General features: G+C 36.5%; 1 protein-coding gene across 3 annotated transcripts; it reads right to left on the bottom strand.

Annotated features, from left to right (window-relative positions):
- Positions 1 to 3,575: 3,575 nt before the first annotated feature.
- Positions 3,576 to 15,593, bottom strand: LOC108714451 (chloride channel CLIC-like protein 1). 3 transcript variants are annotated; one of them, XM_041590632.1, is made up of 8 exons: positions 15,345 to 15,593; positions 12,473 to 12,613; positions 9,589 to 9,660; positions 8,410 to 8,634; positions 8,174 to 8,299; positions 7,987 to 8,079; positions 6,066 to 6,338; positions 3,576 to 3,989 (listed from the first exon to the last, which is right to left on the bottom strand). In XM_041590632.1, exons 1-8 carry the CDS (start codon positions 15,348 to 15,350, stop codon positions 3,975 to 3,977), a joined length of 951 nt encoding a protein of 316 aa, XP_041446566.1. In that variant the 5' UTR covers positions 15,351 to 15,593; the 3' UTR covers positions 3,576 to 3,974. The 3 variants fall into 3 exon arrangements, with proteins under 3 accessions (XP_041446566.1, XP_018114208.1, XP_018114207.1); XM_018258719.2 differs by lacking the exon at positions 3,576 to 3,989 and adding an exon at positions 4,664 to 5,238; XM_018258718.2 differs by lacking the exon at positions 3,576 to 3,989 and adding an exon at positions 4,664 to 5,409 and having other exon boundaries at positions 15,345 to 15,592.
- Between the last annotated feature and the right edge of the window lie 2,398 nt (positions 15,594 to 17,991).

Here is a 17,991-nt window from a genome sequence, read left to right on the forward strand (position 1 = left end):
AGGAATTGTTAAGTATAAAAATTAAAACTGGGTAAATAAAAAATGTTTTCAATGTAGTTAAAAAAATTTAATTTATATAGGCTGTAGTTACTGGATGTCTAACATAATAGTCAGATCACTACTTCCTGCTTTACAACTCTCCTTATTTCCACTGATTTGCAAAATGCATTAAAGTCAATGGGCATTTATGATGGCTTTTTTTGATCAAATGCATTAACGTCAATGGGCGTTTTTTCTCTGCAAATTTTTCTGCGCCAAATTTTTGCGAAAAATTCACACAGTGATATTTTGAATTTCATTGGCGAAATAAATAAATTCGCTAATCACTAGTCATAACTGTTGCTTTTGAATCTGAGCTGAATGCGAAGTATCAATTGCAAACTCACTGAACAGATATGTACCATGTGGCCCCCCTTCAAGTCGCTGACTAACTCAGAGTTAGAGAGCTGAAAAGCAGGAAGTAGTGTTCTGTTCGACATCCAGTTACTCTACATTTTTGCCTAACTAACTATATTAGAAACATTTTTTATTTTGCACATCCTATCTATTTACCTAGTTTTTATTTTTACACTGAACTGTTCCTTTAAAAGGCCTTGGACTTTCATGACCTTTATAAAAATATTTGAGCTGCAGCCTCCTCTGTGCCTTTTCTAATCATTGAAATGTAGGAGGTACATTATTTTCTATATACCTGTGAAGACCTAAACATTGACTTAAAGGGGTGATTCACCTTTAAGTTAATGTTTAATATGTTATAGAATGTACTATGATTAGCAACCTTATTTTTTTTATAGGTTTTGAATTATAAGCCTTCCTCTTCTTCCTCCACCAAGCTTCCAAATTGGGGTCACTGACCACAGCAGCCAAAAATGATTAATCTGTGAGGCTACAATTTTAGTAATAGTGTTACTTTTTATTCCTTATAATTCTCTTCCGTTCCTTGTCTATTCATATGCAACCATTGTCTGGTTGCTAAGGTAAAAAAGGCCCTAGCAACCAAATAGCTTCTGAAATACCAAACCGGAGAGCTTTGAACAAAATGCTAAATAAATGAAAAATCATGAAGGCTAGGTGGTACTTGCCAATCAAACTTGTTTAAAGGACCATAGCTGCAGATGGCTGTTTACATTCCTATATAATAAGTAGCAATTAAAGTGGTTGTTCACCTTTAAATTGACTTTTAGTATGATGAAGAGCAGGGATCTCCAACCTTTTGAACCCGTGAGCAACATTCAGAAGTAAAAGGAGTTGGGGAGCAACACTAGCATGAAAAATGTTCCTGGGGTGCCAAATAAGGGCTGTGATTGGCCATTTAGTAGCCCCTATGTGGATTGTCAACCTACATTGAGGCTCTGTTTGGCAGTACATTTGGTTTTTACACAACCAAAACTTGCCTCCAAGCCTGGAATTCAAAAATAATCTCCTGCTTTGATGCCACTGGGAGCAACATCCAAGGGGTTGGAGAGCAACATGTTACTCACGAGCTACTGGTTGGGGATCACTGATGTAGAGACTGAAATTCTAGGACTATTTGCAATTGGTTTTCATATTTTATATATTTTGCAGATCTCTAGTTCACAATTTTAGCTCTTTAATTGTTAGGGGTTCAAATAGCCCTAGCAACCATGCATTGATTTGTAAACTTATAGAGCATTTGTTTTTTAGATGGGGTCCTCATAGTGGCCCTCGTTTGAAAGCTGGAAAGAGTCAAAAGAAGAAGGAAAATAATTCAAAAACTATACTAAATAAAAAATGAAGGCCAATTAAAAGGTTGCTTAGAATTAGCCATTCTATAATATACTAAAAGACCCCTTTAATTAGCAATACTATTATAATAAGGCTTTGCTAGGCAGAGGAAAGCAGGAAACCAAGCCAATATATTTTGTATTATTTTATTAGCACAAAAAAAAAAAAAGACAACTTAGATATGTTAATAAAGTAATATGAGCTGTATTATATATAAAGAAAGTGAATTAATTTCAAAATCAAGGGTTTAATTTGGGAGGAGAGTGAATGTATATATGTGTGTAAACCCACTACACAATGTTGTGTAGATTAATTAGCTGATTTGCATAGCAGATCACTTAATTTACATAGCAGTTAACGGATAAGGTCTGAAATACAGGTATGGAACATGTTATCCAGAATGCTTGGGACCTGGGGTTTTCCGCATAACGGATCTGTCCGTAATGTGGATCTTCATACCATAAGTCTACTAGAAAATCATGTAAACATTAAATAAACCCAATAGGCTGGTTTTGCTTCCAATAAGAAGTAATTATATCTTAGTTCGGATCAAGTACAAGCTACTTATAGTTATTTGTAGGTGCTGGATGAATAAACCAAACTTTAAGGGGGTTATTTACTAAACTCCGAATGCAAAAATGTAAAATTATTTTCTATAAAATCAGACTTCTAAAAAATCATGAATTTTTGGAATTTATTAAACCCTGAGGATGGAAAAGTCCAAATCTGAAAATCCGGCATCTCGAACCTGTTGAGGTTGCATATAAGTCAATGGGAGAAGTCCCAATGATTTTTTGGTGTGCACTGGGTTTCGTGCAATACCCCGAAGTTTTCAGAGTTTTCGAGTGAAAATTCAGAAAAATTCATGAATTTTGTGAAAATCAGATGAAAAAAATCAGAACAAATCATGAAAATCTGATTTTTTCCCGCAAAGCAATTTTTCGGGAAAATTTAATAATAAATAAGCGTAAAAAAAAAAACCCGAGCGGATTTGATCTGAGTTTGTAGCAGAAAATATTGCGATAAATTCGGACTTTAATAAATAACCCCCTAAGTGAAAATAAAGGTGTTACTTGTCCTTAAAATTGTGGTCACAGTAATTAGAAATTTACATTTTATGATATATTCACAGTGTTTATTATAGATATCATATAAAAGCTTCACCGGTGTAGTATATACACATGTATATATACTCCTTATAGCCAAACAAAATAATTGAATTGAGCTGATATGGCGTAGGTCCACTTCACTAGCGAATTTACGCCAGCGCCCGTTAGTAAATCGCTGAAGTAACGAAATTACGTCACGCTGACGAATTTGCACTAGCGTTAGGCGCTTCGCAACTTTAGTGAATTTGCCCCATGGAGTTGAGTGCCTCTTCCTCGGAGACACTTTTACAGCACAACACTTAGGGGCAGATTTATTAAGGGTCGAACTCCCATAATTTCGAAATTTTAATAAAAAAAAGACCAACCGAAATTCATCAAAAAAAATCTACGTTTTTTTTTGGGGGTGAATAGGCCGTTTTCATTCGAATTGTACGAATCGCAGTAATAGCGCATTCGATTTAAGTTTTTCCCCAAAAAAGTTCACCAATTGACTTCAGATAGGTTCTAGGAGGCCGCCCACAGGCTAAAACAGCAATTCGGCAGGTTTTAGATGGGGAATGATCAAAATTGGATTTTTAAAGAGACCGCACATGATAAATTTCAATATTCGAATTTTTTGCAAATTTGAATCGAATTTGGACTATTCCCTAGTACACAGAAATTAACTCTAAATTCGATTTTTTTTTTTTAATTTGAAAATTCACCTCAACCTTTGATAAATTTGCCCCCAAAAGTCCCGTGGTTTTGACCATTTTCTATCTCAGACTGCATACATGAACAGACTGAGTAGTTACTAGGGTTATGAGTGATCACAAGTGAAATAATATCGATATTAAAATACTGCTTAAGTATAGAAATCATACACTGTAAGGTTTAACAGTATCTATGGCACATCAGATTGCACAATAATGCTTTAAGATCGGAATTTTTAGATCTAATATAATGACCAAAATCACTTACAGTTCTAGAAATTCCAGGTAGAACAGCCCAACAACTTGCATTTTCTTTTAGAAGAATCCGAGTCAATAAATGATAAAATACATTAATAAGCATTATTTATCAAGCTGGCTGGTTTTGAATGGAATTACCCATGAGCCTTACGAATCTTCAGACTTGGCCTCACCTACTGTACACCTTAAAGGAGAAGGAAAGGCTAAAATTAAGTAAGCTTTATCAGAAAGGTCTATATAAATACACCAGTAAACCCACAAAGTAATGCTGCTCTGAGTCCTCTGTCAAAAGAAACACAGCATTTCTTTTCTTCTATTGTGTATACATGGGCTTCTGTATCAGACTTCCTGTTTTCAGCATAAACCACCAGGGCAAGGCTTGAGCATGCTCAGTTTGTTCCTCTCCCCCTCCCTCCTCCCATCCCTGCTGTAATCTGAGCTCAGAGCTGTAAGTGAGCAGGGAGCGACTCAGGCAGGAAGTGACGTCACACCAAGTTTCTATGGCAGCTTTTATCCTAAACAAAAAGAGACATTGTCTAGAGCTGTTTACTCAGGTATGGTAAAGCATTCTGCAGAATAAATATAGCATTCTATCTTGCACTATTGTGGCTAATCTGTTGCCAATAAACTGTCATGGAGCTTTCCTTCTCCTTTAAGCTGACCATAGACGAAAAGATCCGATCGTAGGAATCCTGGATTCGTACGATTTTCGGATCTTGTGTGGAGTGTCCCGACATTTGTTGTGCCATGCCGATAGGTCGTTCAGTTGATCGGACAGGTTAAGAGATTTCTGTCGGCTGCCGATCATATCTCTGCATGTATTGCCTATCTGACGATCTTCAGTGGGAGACTGTCACCATCTTTGTTGGACATAAACTTTCTTACGATTGCTGTCAAGGGTTGAACATCGGCTGATCTGTTCTTTTACGACTTTATTTCAACTGAAGGTTAGTGGCAGGTCGGGAGATGAGGACGTCCGATAGTTCGATGATACCAACATTGGGATCTTTGTGTTGATGGCCAGCTTTACTCTGAAATGACCGTGGAGGTGACAGGGGTTCTGTCACTTCAAAAAGATTCATTACTAACCAAAAATTGTGACCACAGTTCTGTGACGACTCTTACAATGGTTACGTCTATTATTCTTCTGGGTTATTGCTGGTAGTATTGCCATCATTCTGAGAAGATTCAGAATTGTATCTGGCAATAAAGCATCTTCAGGCTCAGTCACAATGGCATATTTTTCACATGAGCTCAAAGATGACAGAAGGTCCATCATCACTCTGAGAAGCTTCCAAGCATTCAGCTTGGTCTGGAATAACCACAAAGCTAGGAGACTCATCCGGAGGAGTTTCTGAGCTTGTATATTCATTACTGACCAAAAGACTCCTGTCATTCTGCACAGACTGATCGACCCCTTCAAATAATAATTCCTGGAATAAAATTGTATTCATTGTATTGACTTGCAAAGATGAATCAGCTGTTATATTACTTTCTTCATAAGTTGTAGGTGGCAGTGTCGATGTTTTTCCCTCTACTTTGAGTGTTTTTACAGCACATTTTGCAAATTCAGAATATAATTCTGTATTTTCACCATCAGAGTTCTGCAGAATATATCTTAATTAGTCCTATGTCCATAAAAACACATTTCTAACATGTAGTTTAATTTCACAGAAACAACAGTAACCAGTTGACTGTTGAAATCTTGCATTATAATATCAAGTTAAACCTATTTCCAGTTAACTTTTTAATTATGTGTATTAGATTCTTATCTTTGGAAATGATTTAACTGAAATGGCTAAAAAGTACAATTAAAGTATATTTTTTAACATTCATTCAATGAATTGGGCTTGTGATGAACATACAGGAACATATACAAAATATATCTCATATTTGTTATTTGTTCCACTGAACAAGGGTAAAATCTGAAAGTAATACTATACTTCCAATTAAAACAAGTTACCAATCTACTGAGAAGTCATCTGTATAAACAAACCCCTCCCTTCCTCCAGCTGCATCCTTTTTTAGGCTTTATAATAAGGAGCAGTTCATTATACAGAGGGCTTCTCAGTGAATTGCTGATTTGTTTTCAGTTTGACATGAAGTAAAAACATAATGCAAAATCCACATATATCACATCACGTTCACAACATACCTTGAAACAGAACGCTACATTACATACATTGCAGCTTTTCCTAAGTTTTATTTTATGACAGATTTTGTCTGTCCTTCTGTTTAATATATAACTTCAATTACTCACCCTAAAAAGACTGTGATTTGTCACTTTATGTTTAGCCACTTGAACATCAGACTGAGAGTATTGTTCATGTGTCTCCTGTACAGATAGGCATATTGGTGATTCATTTGGTATAAGAGCGGGGTCAATGGGCAGATCAGCGTTGTTCCCTTCAACACCCATTGGAATATGCTCTTCATTTCTGCGCAGTTCAGCTTCATTCCCTTCACCAGCCCTGGGAATATGCCATTGGCATATCTTGTGCTTTACAAACCATACAACCCAGGGAGCATATAACTGTTTAGAACATAGAAAATTATTTGCATTTTTTGTATAACCATGTAGAAACACTCCAAAGAGTCAAGAGAAAATCCTGTTAGACATATTTAATAAAAATTAAGGACTGTTCCATTCTCTCTGCCTACTGCCCCCTGGCCATTTTCTTCTTCCCAATTTCCACCCCATTAGAATATACTGTAATTCATTTGTACATTGATAATAGCTGATACACCATAACATAAGGTCTGATGTATGAAATGGTATACCATGTTTACTTAAAGGGAAACTATACTGCTGAACATTGCAGGTCTCTGAGAACCCATATATAAGCACTGTTTCCTATAAATACATTTGTACATCAAAATAATACTTTACTAATAGTACAACACACGTGCCATTGGATAACCCCATATTTAAGAAACTGCCATTTTAAGTATGAAAGTCTGCCCCATTGAATGGACTCCATTTTGTGCTTTACACAGCACCTTGCATTAGTAAATGAGTCCTATGCTGTTCTATTTCACATATTATTTAGTTTTAATGAAACAGCTCTGTATTGATGGTATCCACACTTCAAAATCGTCAAGGTTCTGAAAGAGGAACTACTGTGAAAAGAGAAAATGAATATAAGCTTCTTCTCGTGGAAAGAAGACATTTTCTAAATATAAAGAATCAAAAATTGTGTATCATTTCTAAAATAATCAAGTTACTCTACAGTTTCCCTCTCTAAGCAATTCGATTTTGTCAATTACATTGGTGTGTACTTAATTTAATAACTTAATAACCGACTGAGACACAAGATTAACTTGATAATTTTAGAAAAGTACATCATTTTTAAATGATTTTATATAGAAAGTTCCTCATTCTGTAATATGAAGATTATTTTACATTTTCATTTTTTTCAGAGTTCTTATTTAATGTTTCTTATCTGTGATATCATGTCCCTCTTTTAGACTTCCACATCTGGAATCATGGGCTCATATGTAACAATGCCTTGCACTGATATTTCTACATATAGGGGCCGATTCACTAACTTCGAGTGAAGGATTCGAAGGAAAAAAAAACTTAGAATTTCGAAGTTTTTTTTGGGCTACTTCAACCATCGAATGGGCTACTTCGACCTTCGACTTCGAATCGAACTATTCGAAGTAAAAATCGTTCGACTATTCGACCATTTGATAGTCGAAGTACTGTCTCTTTAAAAAAAACTTCGACCCCCTAGTTTGCCATCTAAAAGCTCCTGAAGTCAATGTTAGCCTATGGGGAAGGTCCCCATAGGCTTGGCTAACTTTTTTTGATCGAAGGATATTCCTTCGATCATTGGATTAAAATCCTTCGAATCGTTCGATTCGAAGGATTTTATCGTTCGATCGATGGAATTATCCTTCGATCGAACTATCTGCGCTAAATCCTTCGACTTCGATATTCGAAGTCGAAGGATTTTAATTCCTAGTCGAATATAGAGGGTTAATTAACCCTCGATATTCGACCCATAGTGAATTGGCCCCTTAGTCACCTGGATAATGATGTCATCCTCACCTGAAATGTATTTATTAGATATCAGCCCCTATCAACTTTCCCAACCGAAAAATAACCTTTATTACTTTTCCTTGTGACTAGAACTCAATATAAAACAAACAAACAATAAAAGAGATTAAGAACTCACCATCAATAAACCGCCAATTGTGAGAATGACAACAAAATTATCACTCTCTGTACCTGGCTGTTCCGAGTCCTTCTTTTTTATAGTAAAAATAATCTAAAATAAGAGCAGAATATGTGAAATGGCAATATATATTGATAGAAATAATTAATTTTCTTTTTATTTCTATGTTTGCACAGTGATGATTTACCTCATAATCATAAATTGTTTGCAAAACATAGACAACAGGGAAGAGCACACAGGTGAGCTGAGCTAACCAAGACACTCGTGTCCACAAGTCTAAGACCCCAATCGCAGTCAGCATAAAAACCACAACCTGTAAGATAGAAATTAAAAACCTCAGAATTAAATAGTAGCAGGTATGAAGCTAGAATAACTAGAGGGGCATTGGTTTGTAAAACATGAGCAAAAAATATCTTATCTCACCATAAACGCATGCTCAAAATCCATGAAAAAGATATCCTCAAACTTTATCTCCCAATTATGCTTGTCATGGTACTTCATTCGAAAAACAATATTTTTCAAAAATGCTTCCATAATCGTTGGATTCCACTCTTCGTCCTTAATAATCCTATTCATCTCTGTTATCATTTGCTTTGTTAGGATAATTTCAGCATCAAAATGTTGTTCTTCATCTTCATGACTATTAGGCTGGAGATGAGAATTTGCTGTCATGGTTATTGTCTATTATGTGCAGGTCATTGTCTGTTACAGTATTACTATAAAGAGAATGAGTAGGTGCATTTACTAGGTCCCCAGGCAGAAGTGCAAGAGCATTAAGGGGTACAAGAAAGCACCCCTTAATGCTTATGTACATAAAACTTCTAAAAAAATTTAAATTATGTAAAAACACATTCTATCTGACATGAAACATACTCTCATTTTATAATACAGGTATGGGACCTGTTATACAAAATGCTTGGGACATAGGATTTTCCCGACAACAGATCTTTCTATCATTTGGATCTTCATACCTTAAGTCTACTAGAAAATCATTTAAACATTAAATAAACCCAAAAGACTTGTTTAGCTTCCAATCAGGATCAATTATATCTAAATTTAGATCAAGTACATGGTACTATTTTATTAATAAAGAGAAAAAGGAAACCATTTTTAAAAATTTGGATTATTTGGATAAAATGGAACCTATGTGAGACGGCCTTTCTGTAATTTGGAGCTTTCTGGATAACGGGTTTCTGGATAACAGATCCCATACCTGTACCGGAAATTTTTAAAATGCAGGGTCTACAATTTCTACAGAAACTTACCTGCTTTCAGCGGCTGTTTTTTTATTTTCAAATCTTTAATATTTACGTTTAGGAAATGAGAATTTGTCAATTTTAATTGCAAAAAACTTAAATGATAATAAAAACCAGAACTGAAATACTGACGTGTCTGTCCCTTATTGTATATAAAGATATAACACACTATAGTATTTGCTTCTCTTTTTGTTTGCTTTTTTTCAGCTGACTGTGGTAAATATTTAAGGCTGTTAAATTTATCAGGAGGGAATCCTGCTTTAATACACAGTTGGGGATAACCTTAAGTTTTCTTATATAAATTAGAAAATTAGATTTTTAAGGGTTGTTAGAATGTTTTACTTACCAGAGATAATTGCTTGGCGTGATGTAAGATTCCTTTAAAATGTTGTTTTAATATATTATTGCTTTCCATCAACTATCAGGCATAAAAGCAAAAGACATTCATTAAAATTTGTTCAGCCATGGTATATAAAACATTTGAGGAAATCTTTTTTTTTTTTCAGTTTTGTTTACACATGCTATGTTTAATATAATCCTCGTTAGTCATATTTGTTGCTGGATATAATAAATACTAGATAACAGAGAAATTCTTAGAACATAACATAAATCTATTTATGAAGTGCTGTCCTTGGTCCTGTGTATTATTTTGTACCAGCACCCAGGTTTTGTTGTTGTATATAGTATGCAGCCTTTGGAATATTTTATTATTATACAGTAAGTGCACAACTAATACAAAAACTGACTATGAACAACACTGTGCACACATTTAAAGGGTTTTTTACCTTTAAATTAACTTTTAGTATGCATAGAATGGACCCGAGTAGCCAGATTGCGGAAATTGTAAACTGAAGGGCTGCTGAATAAACGGCTAAATTACTCAAAAACCACAAATAATAAAAAGTTTAAAGCAATTGCAAGTTGACACAGAATATCACTATGTTGCTAACTTCATACTTGCTTACAATTTGTTTATTGGTCATTTGGCCTCATCATTAGTAAAATAGTGTGGTCCTGTCTTTACTTTAACTTTTAGCATATATTCAGTACTTTCGCTCTCTCTTTTTCAGTACAACGTTACCACTTTACTGCTAGAAACCTCCTGATTTATCCTTTGAAGGAACCTGTTCAACTCCAGGTAAAATCTTTATAATGGCTGCCTGTAAAGCAAATGATAACATACAAAATGCTTCTGCTAACTTTAAAAGCCCCTCATTCCTTTGTTTTTTGCTGCATTTCCTCACTTGTTCTCATTGTATGTTCCTGGCTGTCTCCTCCGCTCCTCTCAGAGCTGCCATATTTTTACACCAACCACACCCACTGCCATCGCTCTTCGTAAACCTTCCTATCTTGCTGCTGGTTCCATCTGAACCTCCTTAAAAATAATTTTGGATCCTACCTTTTTAAACACTAGAATATTATCTGCTCCAGTCTTGGAACTTAGGGTTTGACCTTTATGCACTTTTTGCACAACTATTTGTGCCTGTATGTTATTCACAAACTTAGAGGCAGATTTATCAAGGGTCAAATTTCGAAGATTAAAATACTTTGACTTTGAATATCGAATTAGAAGTTTTTTCAGTGAATTTGGGTATCCTGCGGTCGAAGTAAAAATCGTTTATCAATGATAATTGAACGATTCGAAGGATTTCAGCGATCGAATTTTTCTTCGACTTAAAAAAACTTAGAAAAATGCTCTAGAAGGTCCCCATAGGCTAACGTAGGCTTTCGGCAGGTTTAAAGGAAAACTATACCCCCAAAATGAATACTTAAGCAACAGATAGTTTATATCAAATTGAATGACATATTAAAGAATCTTACCAAACTGGAATATATATTTACATAAATATTGCCCTTTTACATCTCTTGCCTTGAACCACCATTTCATGACTCTATCTGTGCTGCCTCAGAGATCACCTGACCAGAAATACTACAACACTAACTGTAACAGGAAGAAGTGAGGAAGCAAAAGGCAGAACTCTGTCTGTTAATTGGCTCATGTGACCTTACATGTGGTTTGTATGTGTGCACAGTGAATCTTACGATCTCAGGGGGAGGCCCTTATTATTTAAAATGGCAATTTTCTATTTATGATTACCCAATGGCACATACTACTAAAAAAGTATATTATTATGATAATGGTTTATTTACATGAAGCAGGGTTTTACACATGAGCTGTTTTACTCAGTATCTTTTAATAGAGACCTACATTGTTTGGGGGGTATAGTTTTCCTTTAATTTAGCGAAGTATTGAATTTGAAGTTTTTTTAAAGAGACAGTACTTCGATTATCGAATGGTCGAATATTCAAACTATTTTACTTTGAATAGAATTCAAAGTCGTAGTATCCTATTAGATGGTCGAAGTATCCAAAAAATTACTTAGAATTTTGAATTTTTTTAATTCGAAAATTCCCTCGAATTCACTTCAACCCTTGATAAATCTGCCCCTTAAGAGACACATCAAAGGTCAAATTTCGAATTCATGTGAGTTTAATTATTTAAGAAAAAAATAGAATATCTAAAACTCACACAAATTTTACTGACTCGAAAACTCAATTCGAGTTTTTTCTCCAAAAAGACTTGAATGTCAGGAAGGCTACCAACATATCCAAAATGGTCCCTGTAACTCTCCCATTGACTTATACATGAACTCGGCAGGTTTTAGATGGTGAATAGTTGAAATCGAGTTCTTAAAGGGCCAGAGTATGATAGATCTTGAAATTGGATAATACACAATTCGAATTTGAGAGTTTTGAACATTCAAAAATGAAATCTGGAAGACAAATACACAAGGACTTACTTAAAGGGGTGGGTTGTTCACCTTTGAGTTAACTTTTAGTATGATGTAGAGAATGATATTCTTAAACAACTGGTTCTCATATTGTTTGTGGTTTTTGAGTTATTTAGCTTTTTATTCAGCATCTCTACAGTTTGAAATGTCAGCAATATGGTTGCTAGGGTCCAAATTACCCTAGCAACCATGCATTGATTTTAATAAGAGACTGGACTATAATTAGGAGTAATAAAAAGTCTCAATAACAATGAATTTGAAGCTTTAGAGAACATTTGTTTTTAGATGGGGTCGGTGACCCCTATTTGAAAGCCTGAAAGAGTTCATTAATTATTGAAAGTTGCTTAGAATTAGCCATTCTAAAACATACTAAAAGTTAACTTAACGGTGAAACACCCCTTTAAAAACAATAAAATAATACCACTTTTTCAGAAATACCTTCTTGGGAATACGCATTTTCTTTGTAGCAGCATCATAAAACAACATATCAGAGGGGTCAACCCAATCATTATCCTGACCATCAGAGCTTACACCAGCTAGATATAAAGACAGCAGCAATACAAGCCATGGCAGATGCACCTGCAAAATAGCAGTCATGTGAAAGTTATTGTATGAGGTATTAGGACAAAACTATTATACATCTTGCTTTTCCATGCTTACCCCAGACAGAAGAAGCCCTCCCCCATGCACGCACCAAAAATAGAAGGGTATAACTTGAATGACACAGTCAAGAAAATTAAGGCAAGCATATTCATTTTCTGTTTTTCTGGCCTCTATGCCATAATATTCATATGGAACATAGTTTAATATACAAACTAGAGTAGGAAGAGTGGGCCACACTATACAACTTATAACAGAGCTGCCACTACCTATACTACATCATGTGAATGAAGAAATAGTTGGAGCTAGCCTAAAATAGTGGTTAGTTAAATTACAAGGCACACTAAAAAAGTGAGAGAAATTCTAGATACCGGTAGTAATGGCAACCACCTCATGACACACAGATCTGAATTAAGATATTTTAAACGTACGTGCATGAAATGTACATTTCTGTTATACAGCAATGCTGAGTTGTATTTTAGAAAAAACATTCTCAGACTACAGTCCAACAGCGGATCGATTACCTGCAGGTACACGCAAATACCTGCAAATCAGTCGGACTTGAATAAAATATTCCTGACCATGTGTGCGGTTCACGGCAGTCCACTGGCACCCTTTAGCTGCAGTGGGTGGTTAGAAAAGGAAGATTTATTGTCCCTCTGCAAAAATGGGTCGTTGTAGGACGTCACTTATGGCTTACGTGGTGCCCATACCGGAGGGCATGTCGGGTGTACAAGGTTAGGGAAAAGAATTCAGGTAAGCAAGTTTGGTTCGTTTGGGGGGTAATCGAGTTTGGTTTGGGAGCAGGTCTCTGTCAGACATCACTCATTTTCATTTGTGTATTATATTCATTGTTAAGTCCTCAGTGACATCCTCTGCACTGGTCTTGTGAACAGGGATAACTACCCCCCCCTGTGAAATATACTTAGTGGAAGTAACATGAGGGTCAGTGATTAAAGGGATGATCTGGCCAGCCTTCAGGCCTAATGCTGCTCTAAGCTATTTGCTTAATTATGCAAGTGTCAGGTGCAGAAGGTACTGGAAAAGTTGGTGGAGGTTGTACCTCGACTTGTAACCCAATAGCAGCAGATTTATCCCCTACTGAGCATACCCCCTCAACCTTTGCTATGTCTGCAACAGAGGAACTGTTACAATTAATACATTAGTCACTGTAATTTCTCCCATGGTGCTGAAAAATGTATAAGCAAATGTATCAAGATTTTAACATTAGGATTTTAAGAATCCTTTTACAAACCTCTTTTTTACATGAAAAAAATACAAACCGTGTCCATGTAAAGCTTATACTATTCCTTGACAATGTTTCTACATTGTGTACAAACATTGTACGGAAAGCAAACCATAACTAGGCCTACAGTCCCTGCTACAAAACCTGGTACTGTCCCATCCTAATGCCCTCAAATACTGAAAGAACAGGGGCCTTTCCTCTGTTTGTAGACAAAGAACTATCAGTACTGGTGCTGTTAGACCAATTGCATCAAAATTAGTGGCAGGGGCAGTTTCAGCCCCATGTGCCCTCCACCTTATAGCACCAGTGACTAATTGTTGCTTATTCTCACCATATCTGACATCTTGTTGGAGTATCCAATTAAACCCAGGAAAGTGGCGCATCCACTCTGAGAAATGTTAATTTCATTTTGTCAGAGGGTTTAGGTATCATTTAAGGGAGATTACTCCCTTACTTTTGCAGAACATAGAAGCCTGTTTGGAAAATTGTGAACCTAAAGTGGGCAGAAAAGTCTGTTTATTTATAAAGCTCCACATTGGACTACGGTTGCCACCTTTCCATTGCCTATGATCCGGGCAGGTGGCGGAGCCATGACATCAGAGAGGCGGGTCAGTGATGTTGCAGGCGGAGCGAGAGCTGTCAAGTGGCGGGCTATGATGTGGCAATGTGATTGGTTGATCACCATGTCAATCAAGGTAGATCCTGCTCGGTTTTCCATTTTTGGAAAACCAGACAGACTGTCTTGACCCGGGCAGCCCTTCTTAAAACCTGGGCTGTCTGGGTAAATCTGGACAGATGGCAACCCTACATTGGACACAATTTTAGAAATAACAGCTCCTCCATTGGAAAAGTTCCAATTCACCTATTAATAAAACTATGTATGGAAAAGGTCTCGTCCATTGAAATGAATTGAACAAATAAAAAGAAAACACAATGTGGCAAAATGTGGTAAATAAATAACTCGGGTTTCTATTGAAGTTTTACAATGTGGGCCTTTTAAACTCACTCCACTGTTGACTCCACTCAGCTTTGCCCTCCTGAAATAAAATATATTTATGGAGCTGTATAAATACATGAAAAGCAATGCAAATTGTATTTATTGCTCGTTTTGTTTTCATGCACTGACATAACTATCTGACTCAGCATGGCCTGACTGCAGTTCACATTGTTGTTATTCATTTAATCCTTTTTTATGGCAAAAGTAATTTCCATTCCCCAGAGCAAAAAGCAGCGTGTTTGTCTGTGCACAGGAAGGGGAGGCCTCAGGCCTGGTTGCTGTGGCAGAACCAGAGGTAGGTGTGTTTGAGAGAAGCCGTGTGTGTGTATGAGAGACTGAGGGTGTGAGAGTGCAGATCAGGTGGGAAAGTTTTTTGTTGCTGGAAGAATTAGGGCTTAGTAGTAAAACAACAATCAGTAAAAAAGGCAAAAAACAGCAATCACTGAAAACGTGTAATTTGCACATACCTCCATAACAGAGCGACTCTGCCAACAAGCAGCGAGTGAAACAGAAAGTGAAAGTAAAAGCTAATCAGGAAGGGTATTCCAGCCGCTGTAGGAAATCGAGAACTTCAATTCACATTGACTTTAAAGATTTTTCTTTTCTAAAAGGTAAACTTTAAAGCTATTATAAAAGCCGTAACCAATTCACTGCATGCTGTCACTCTCAGTCCAGCCCGAGCAGGTGAAGGGAAGTGTGCAGGAAATCAATGCGTGCATTTATACTGAGCTTCTATTTACCTCACAAATATCCACTCTGACTCAATCCATCTGCAGTGCTGCAAAACCAGCCAAAGCCAGCTACTAAACCAACCCAAAACTAGAGGCACTTCAAAAGTAGCCCCATAATAGCACATGTGCAGTGAAAACATTTCTCAAAAATAAATAGATGTAAAAATATGCCTTTTTTCAAATTTTCACTGTTTTGCAAATATTTCCATGAAGCAAAATGTGACAGATTCGCCCGTCACCAGTGGCATAACTACAGAGGAGGTATAGGGCCCCATGAGGCCCTAATACATATACAATTTCAATAAATATTGATAAAACTGGTCAACCTCTAGACATTTTGGTCGGTGGCCAGATTTTTGCCCCAAAATTGTCTATAATTGAGGAAAGTCACCGGAAAATACGAGAATGGGACGAGAGGCTGGGGTACATAGCCCAAAATCTGATTACCCCTGACTTCTACAAAAGTCAGTCCAATTGCATGCTGGGTATTGTAGTCTTACATTAAACTTGGCAGTTGGCAAATTGTTAAACAAAAACTACATTACCCAACATGCATTTGGAGATGCAGGCTTGGCACATTAAGGCAAGAAAAAACTTTCCAAAGTACAAACCAGCCAAAGGCCCAAAAAGTAGCCCAAATCCGTACCTTGGCTAGTTTGTACTTTCAAAACCCGCCTGGACTTTAAATTTTAGTAGTAATTTGGCTGGAAAACCGCCAGCCTGGCAACTCTGTGCTGCAGGGTTAGTGATCTGAGGGTATATTCTATGCAGGAAGCACCTATCTCTCTTCCAGAGCAGGGCAACCATTTTTCTGTTAAAAATAAATAAATAAAAAAAGCTTCTTATATTTTTAGATTTCTCCCCTATTATTAACATAGGTATGAAACATAATTTTCATTGTCAGTAAAATGTCAGCCATGAGACAATCATGGCGGCATTCAGAACACAGCTATCGATTCACACAACAACAGTACCATGTCCCTGTCAGAGGCCTGACAAACACGAGGGCTCATTTACAAAATGCAGTTACATTTATTAAAGGCACTTGCATCTAAAGCCACTCCTTGCACTTGTGTATAGTAGCGCTCAGTGCCGCTGGGTCCTCTTGCAAGTCACTTGCAGTTAGGGTTGCCACCTGGCCGGTAAAAATGATGGTTGATCCTAATGTTATTAATAGGGAAAAAAGATAAATTATATAGGAAGGCCGGTATTTTTTTTCCAGAAAAGGTGGCAACCCTACTTGCAGTGCACCGACAGATGCAGTGGTAACTTGTATGCACCACCACAGTGTAGCTTCAGGGTTCCCACAGCTTAAATGAGACCAACAGATTGTAGAAATATTCAGTGCAGTTGCATCCGATTGCTTGAAGCTTGAGTGTCCATGATTTAAAGGGGATATCATTTCAAATTCTTAAAAAGGGCACATGACTTACTCCTCATAGGCTCCTTAGAATCTCCCCATTGCACCTTGATGAATGTCCTATGTGCCACCAGTCGCTGGCAAATGGTTTGCATGTGGTTTAGACCTGTACCAACCTGAAACACTTCTGGTCATCAATAAAAGACTTTATAACCCATATACTAGACTTGTTGATCCTCCTTGACAATGTTTATTTCCTTTGTATTTCAGTATTCTGTTCTCTGTTTTAGTTCTAAGTAACAAAAGATGTTTATAACACTGCTGCAACACATGCATGTACATTGTTTGACCCTGATGTTAAATGCTGAGCTTTATCCCACTTGTTACACTATACAACTTTGTAAGTAATTACTTAGTTATGTATTACACTATTTATTTCAAATAAAAAAAAGGGGACGTAATTAAAAATTATAATCCTTGTGTGTGTTATTTAGACCAAATGAATTAAATCTGCAATATAAACTTTATAAAATTCTCTATCATTTTTTAATTAGAAGCCTTGGTATTGTGTATATTTCTCCTATTCTGCTGACATAAGCTCTGCTTGCAGCTCCTGCTATCCTGCATGGCCGGTGGCCGTCCTGATATTATAAAAAAGCAAGGGACAGTTCTGTAGCAGACATGAAAAAAAGCACAGGACTTTGTTTCCTGGAGTGTCATTGGTCAGTTGCTGATAAGTGATCTCAAGCAATCCACCCTCTTCTCAGTTGCAGACTCTGACAAGAACAGAGCTCCAGTTATTGCATTGATTGTAATTGCATCGGAAGAATTGTGGTGACTTGCACCCAAAATTGCTCTTTGTACACTGCATTTGTGCTTATACATGAACCCTATGGTACTGCTGTTACACTGAAGCTGCTATTCTATATTTCAAAATGGGGGGTACATTAAAATAGGGGTTGACTGAAATAACTTTACAACACTTTGTCTGTGATACATATGCAATGTCATTGCGTACCTCCT

This window comes from Xenopus laevis, chromosome 4L (assembly GCF_017654675.1).
Source record: "Xenopus laevis strain J_2021 chromosome 4L, Xenopus_laevis_v10.1, whole genome shotgun sequence".
Taxonomy (NCBI): Eukaryota; Metazoa; Chordata; class Amphibia; order Anura; family Pipidae; genus Xenopus; species Xenopus laevis.

Excerpts from the sequence above, each read along its gene's own strand:
- LOC108714451 (XM_018258718.2), bottom strand. Across the intron at positions 8,635-9,588 it reads ACGCCAAGCAATTATCTCTG|CCTAATAGTCATGAAGATGA; the intron begins GTAAGTAAAACA and ends TCTCATCTCCAG. Across the intron at positions 5,410-6,065 it reads CAAATCACAGTCTTTTTAGG|AACTCTGATGGTGAAAATAC; the intron begins GTGAGTAATTGA and ends TATATTCTGCAG.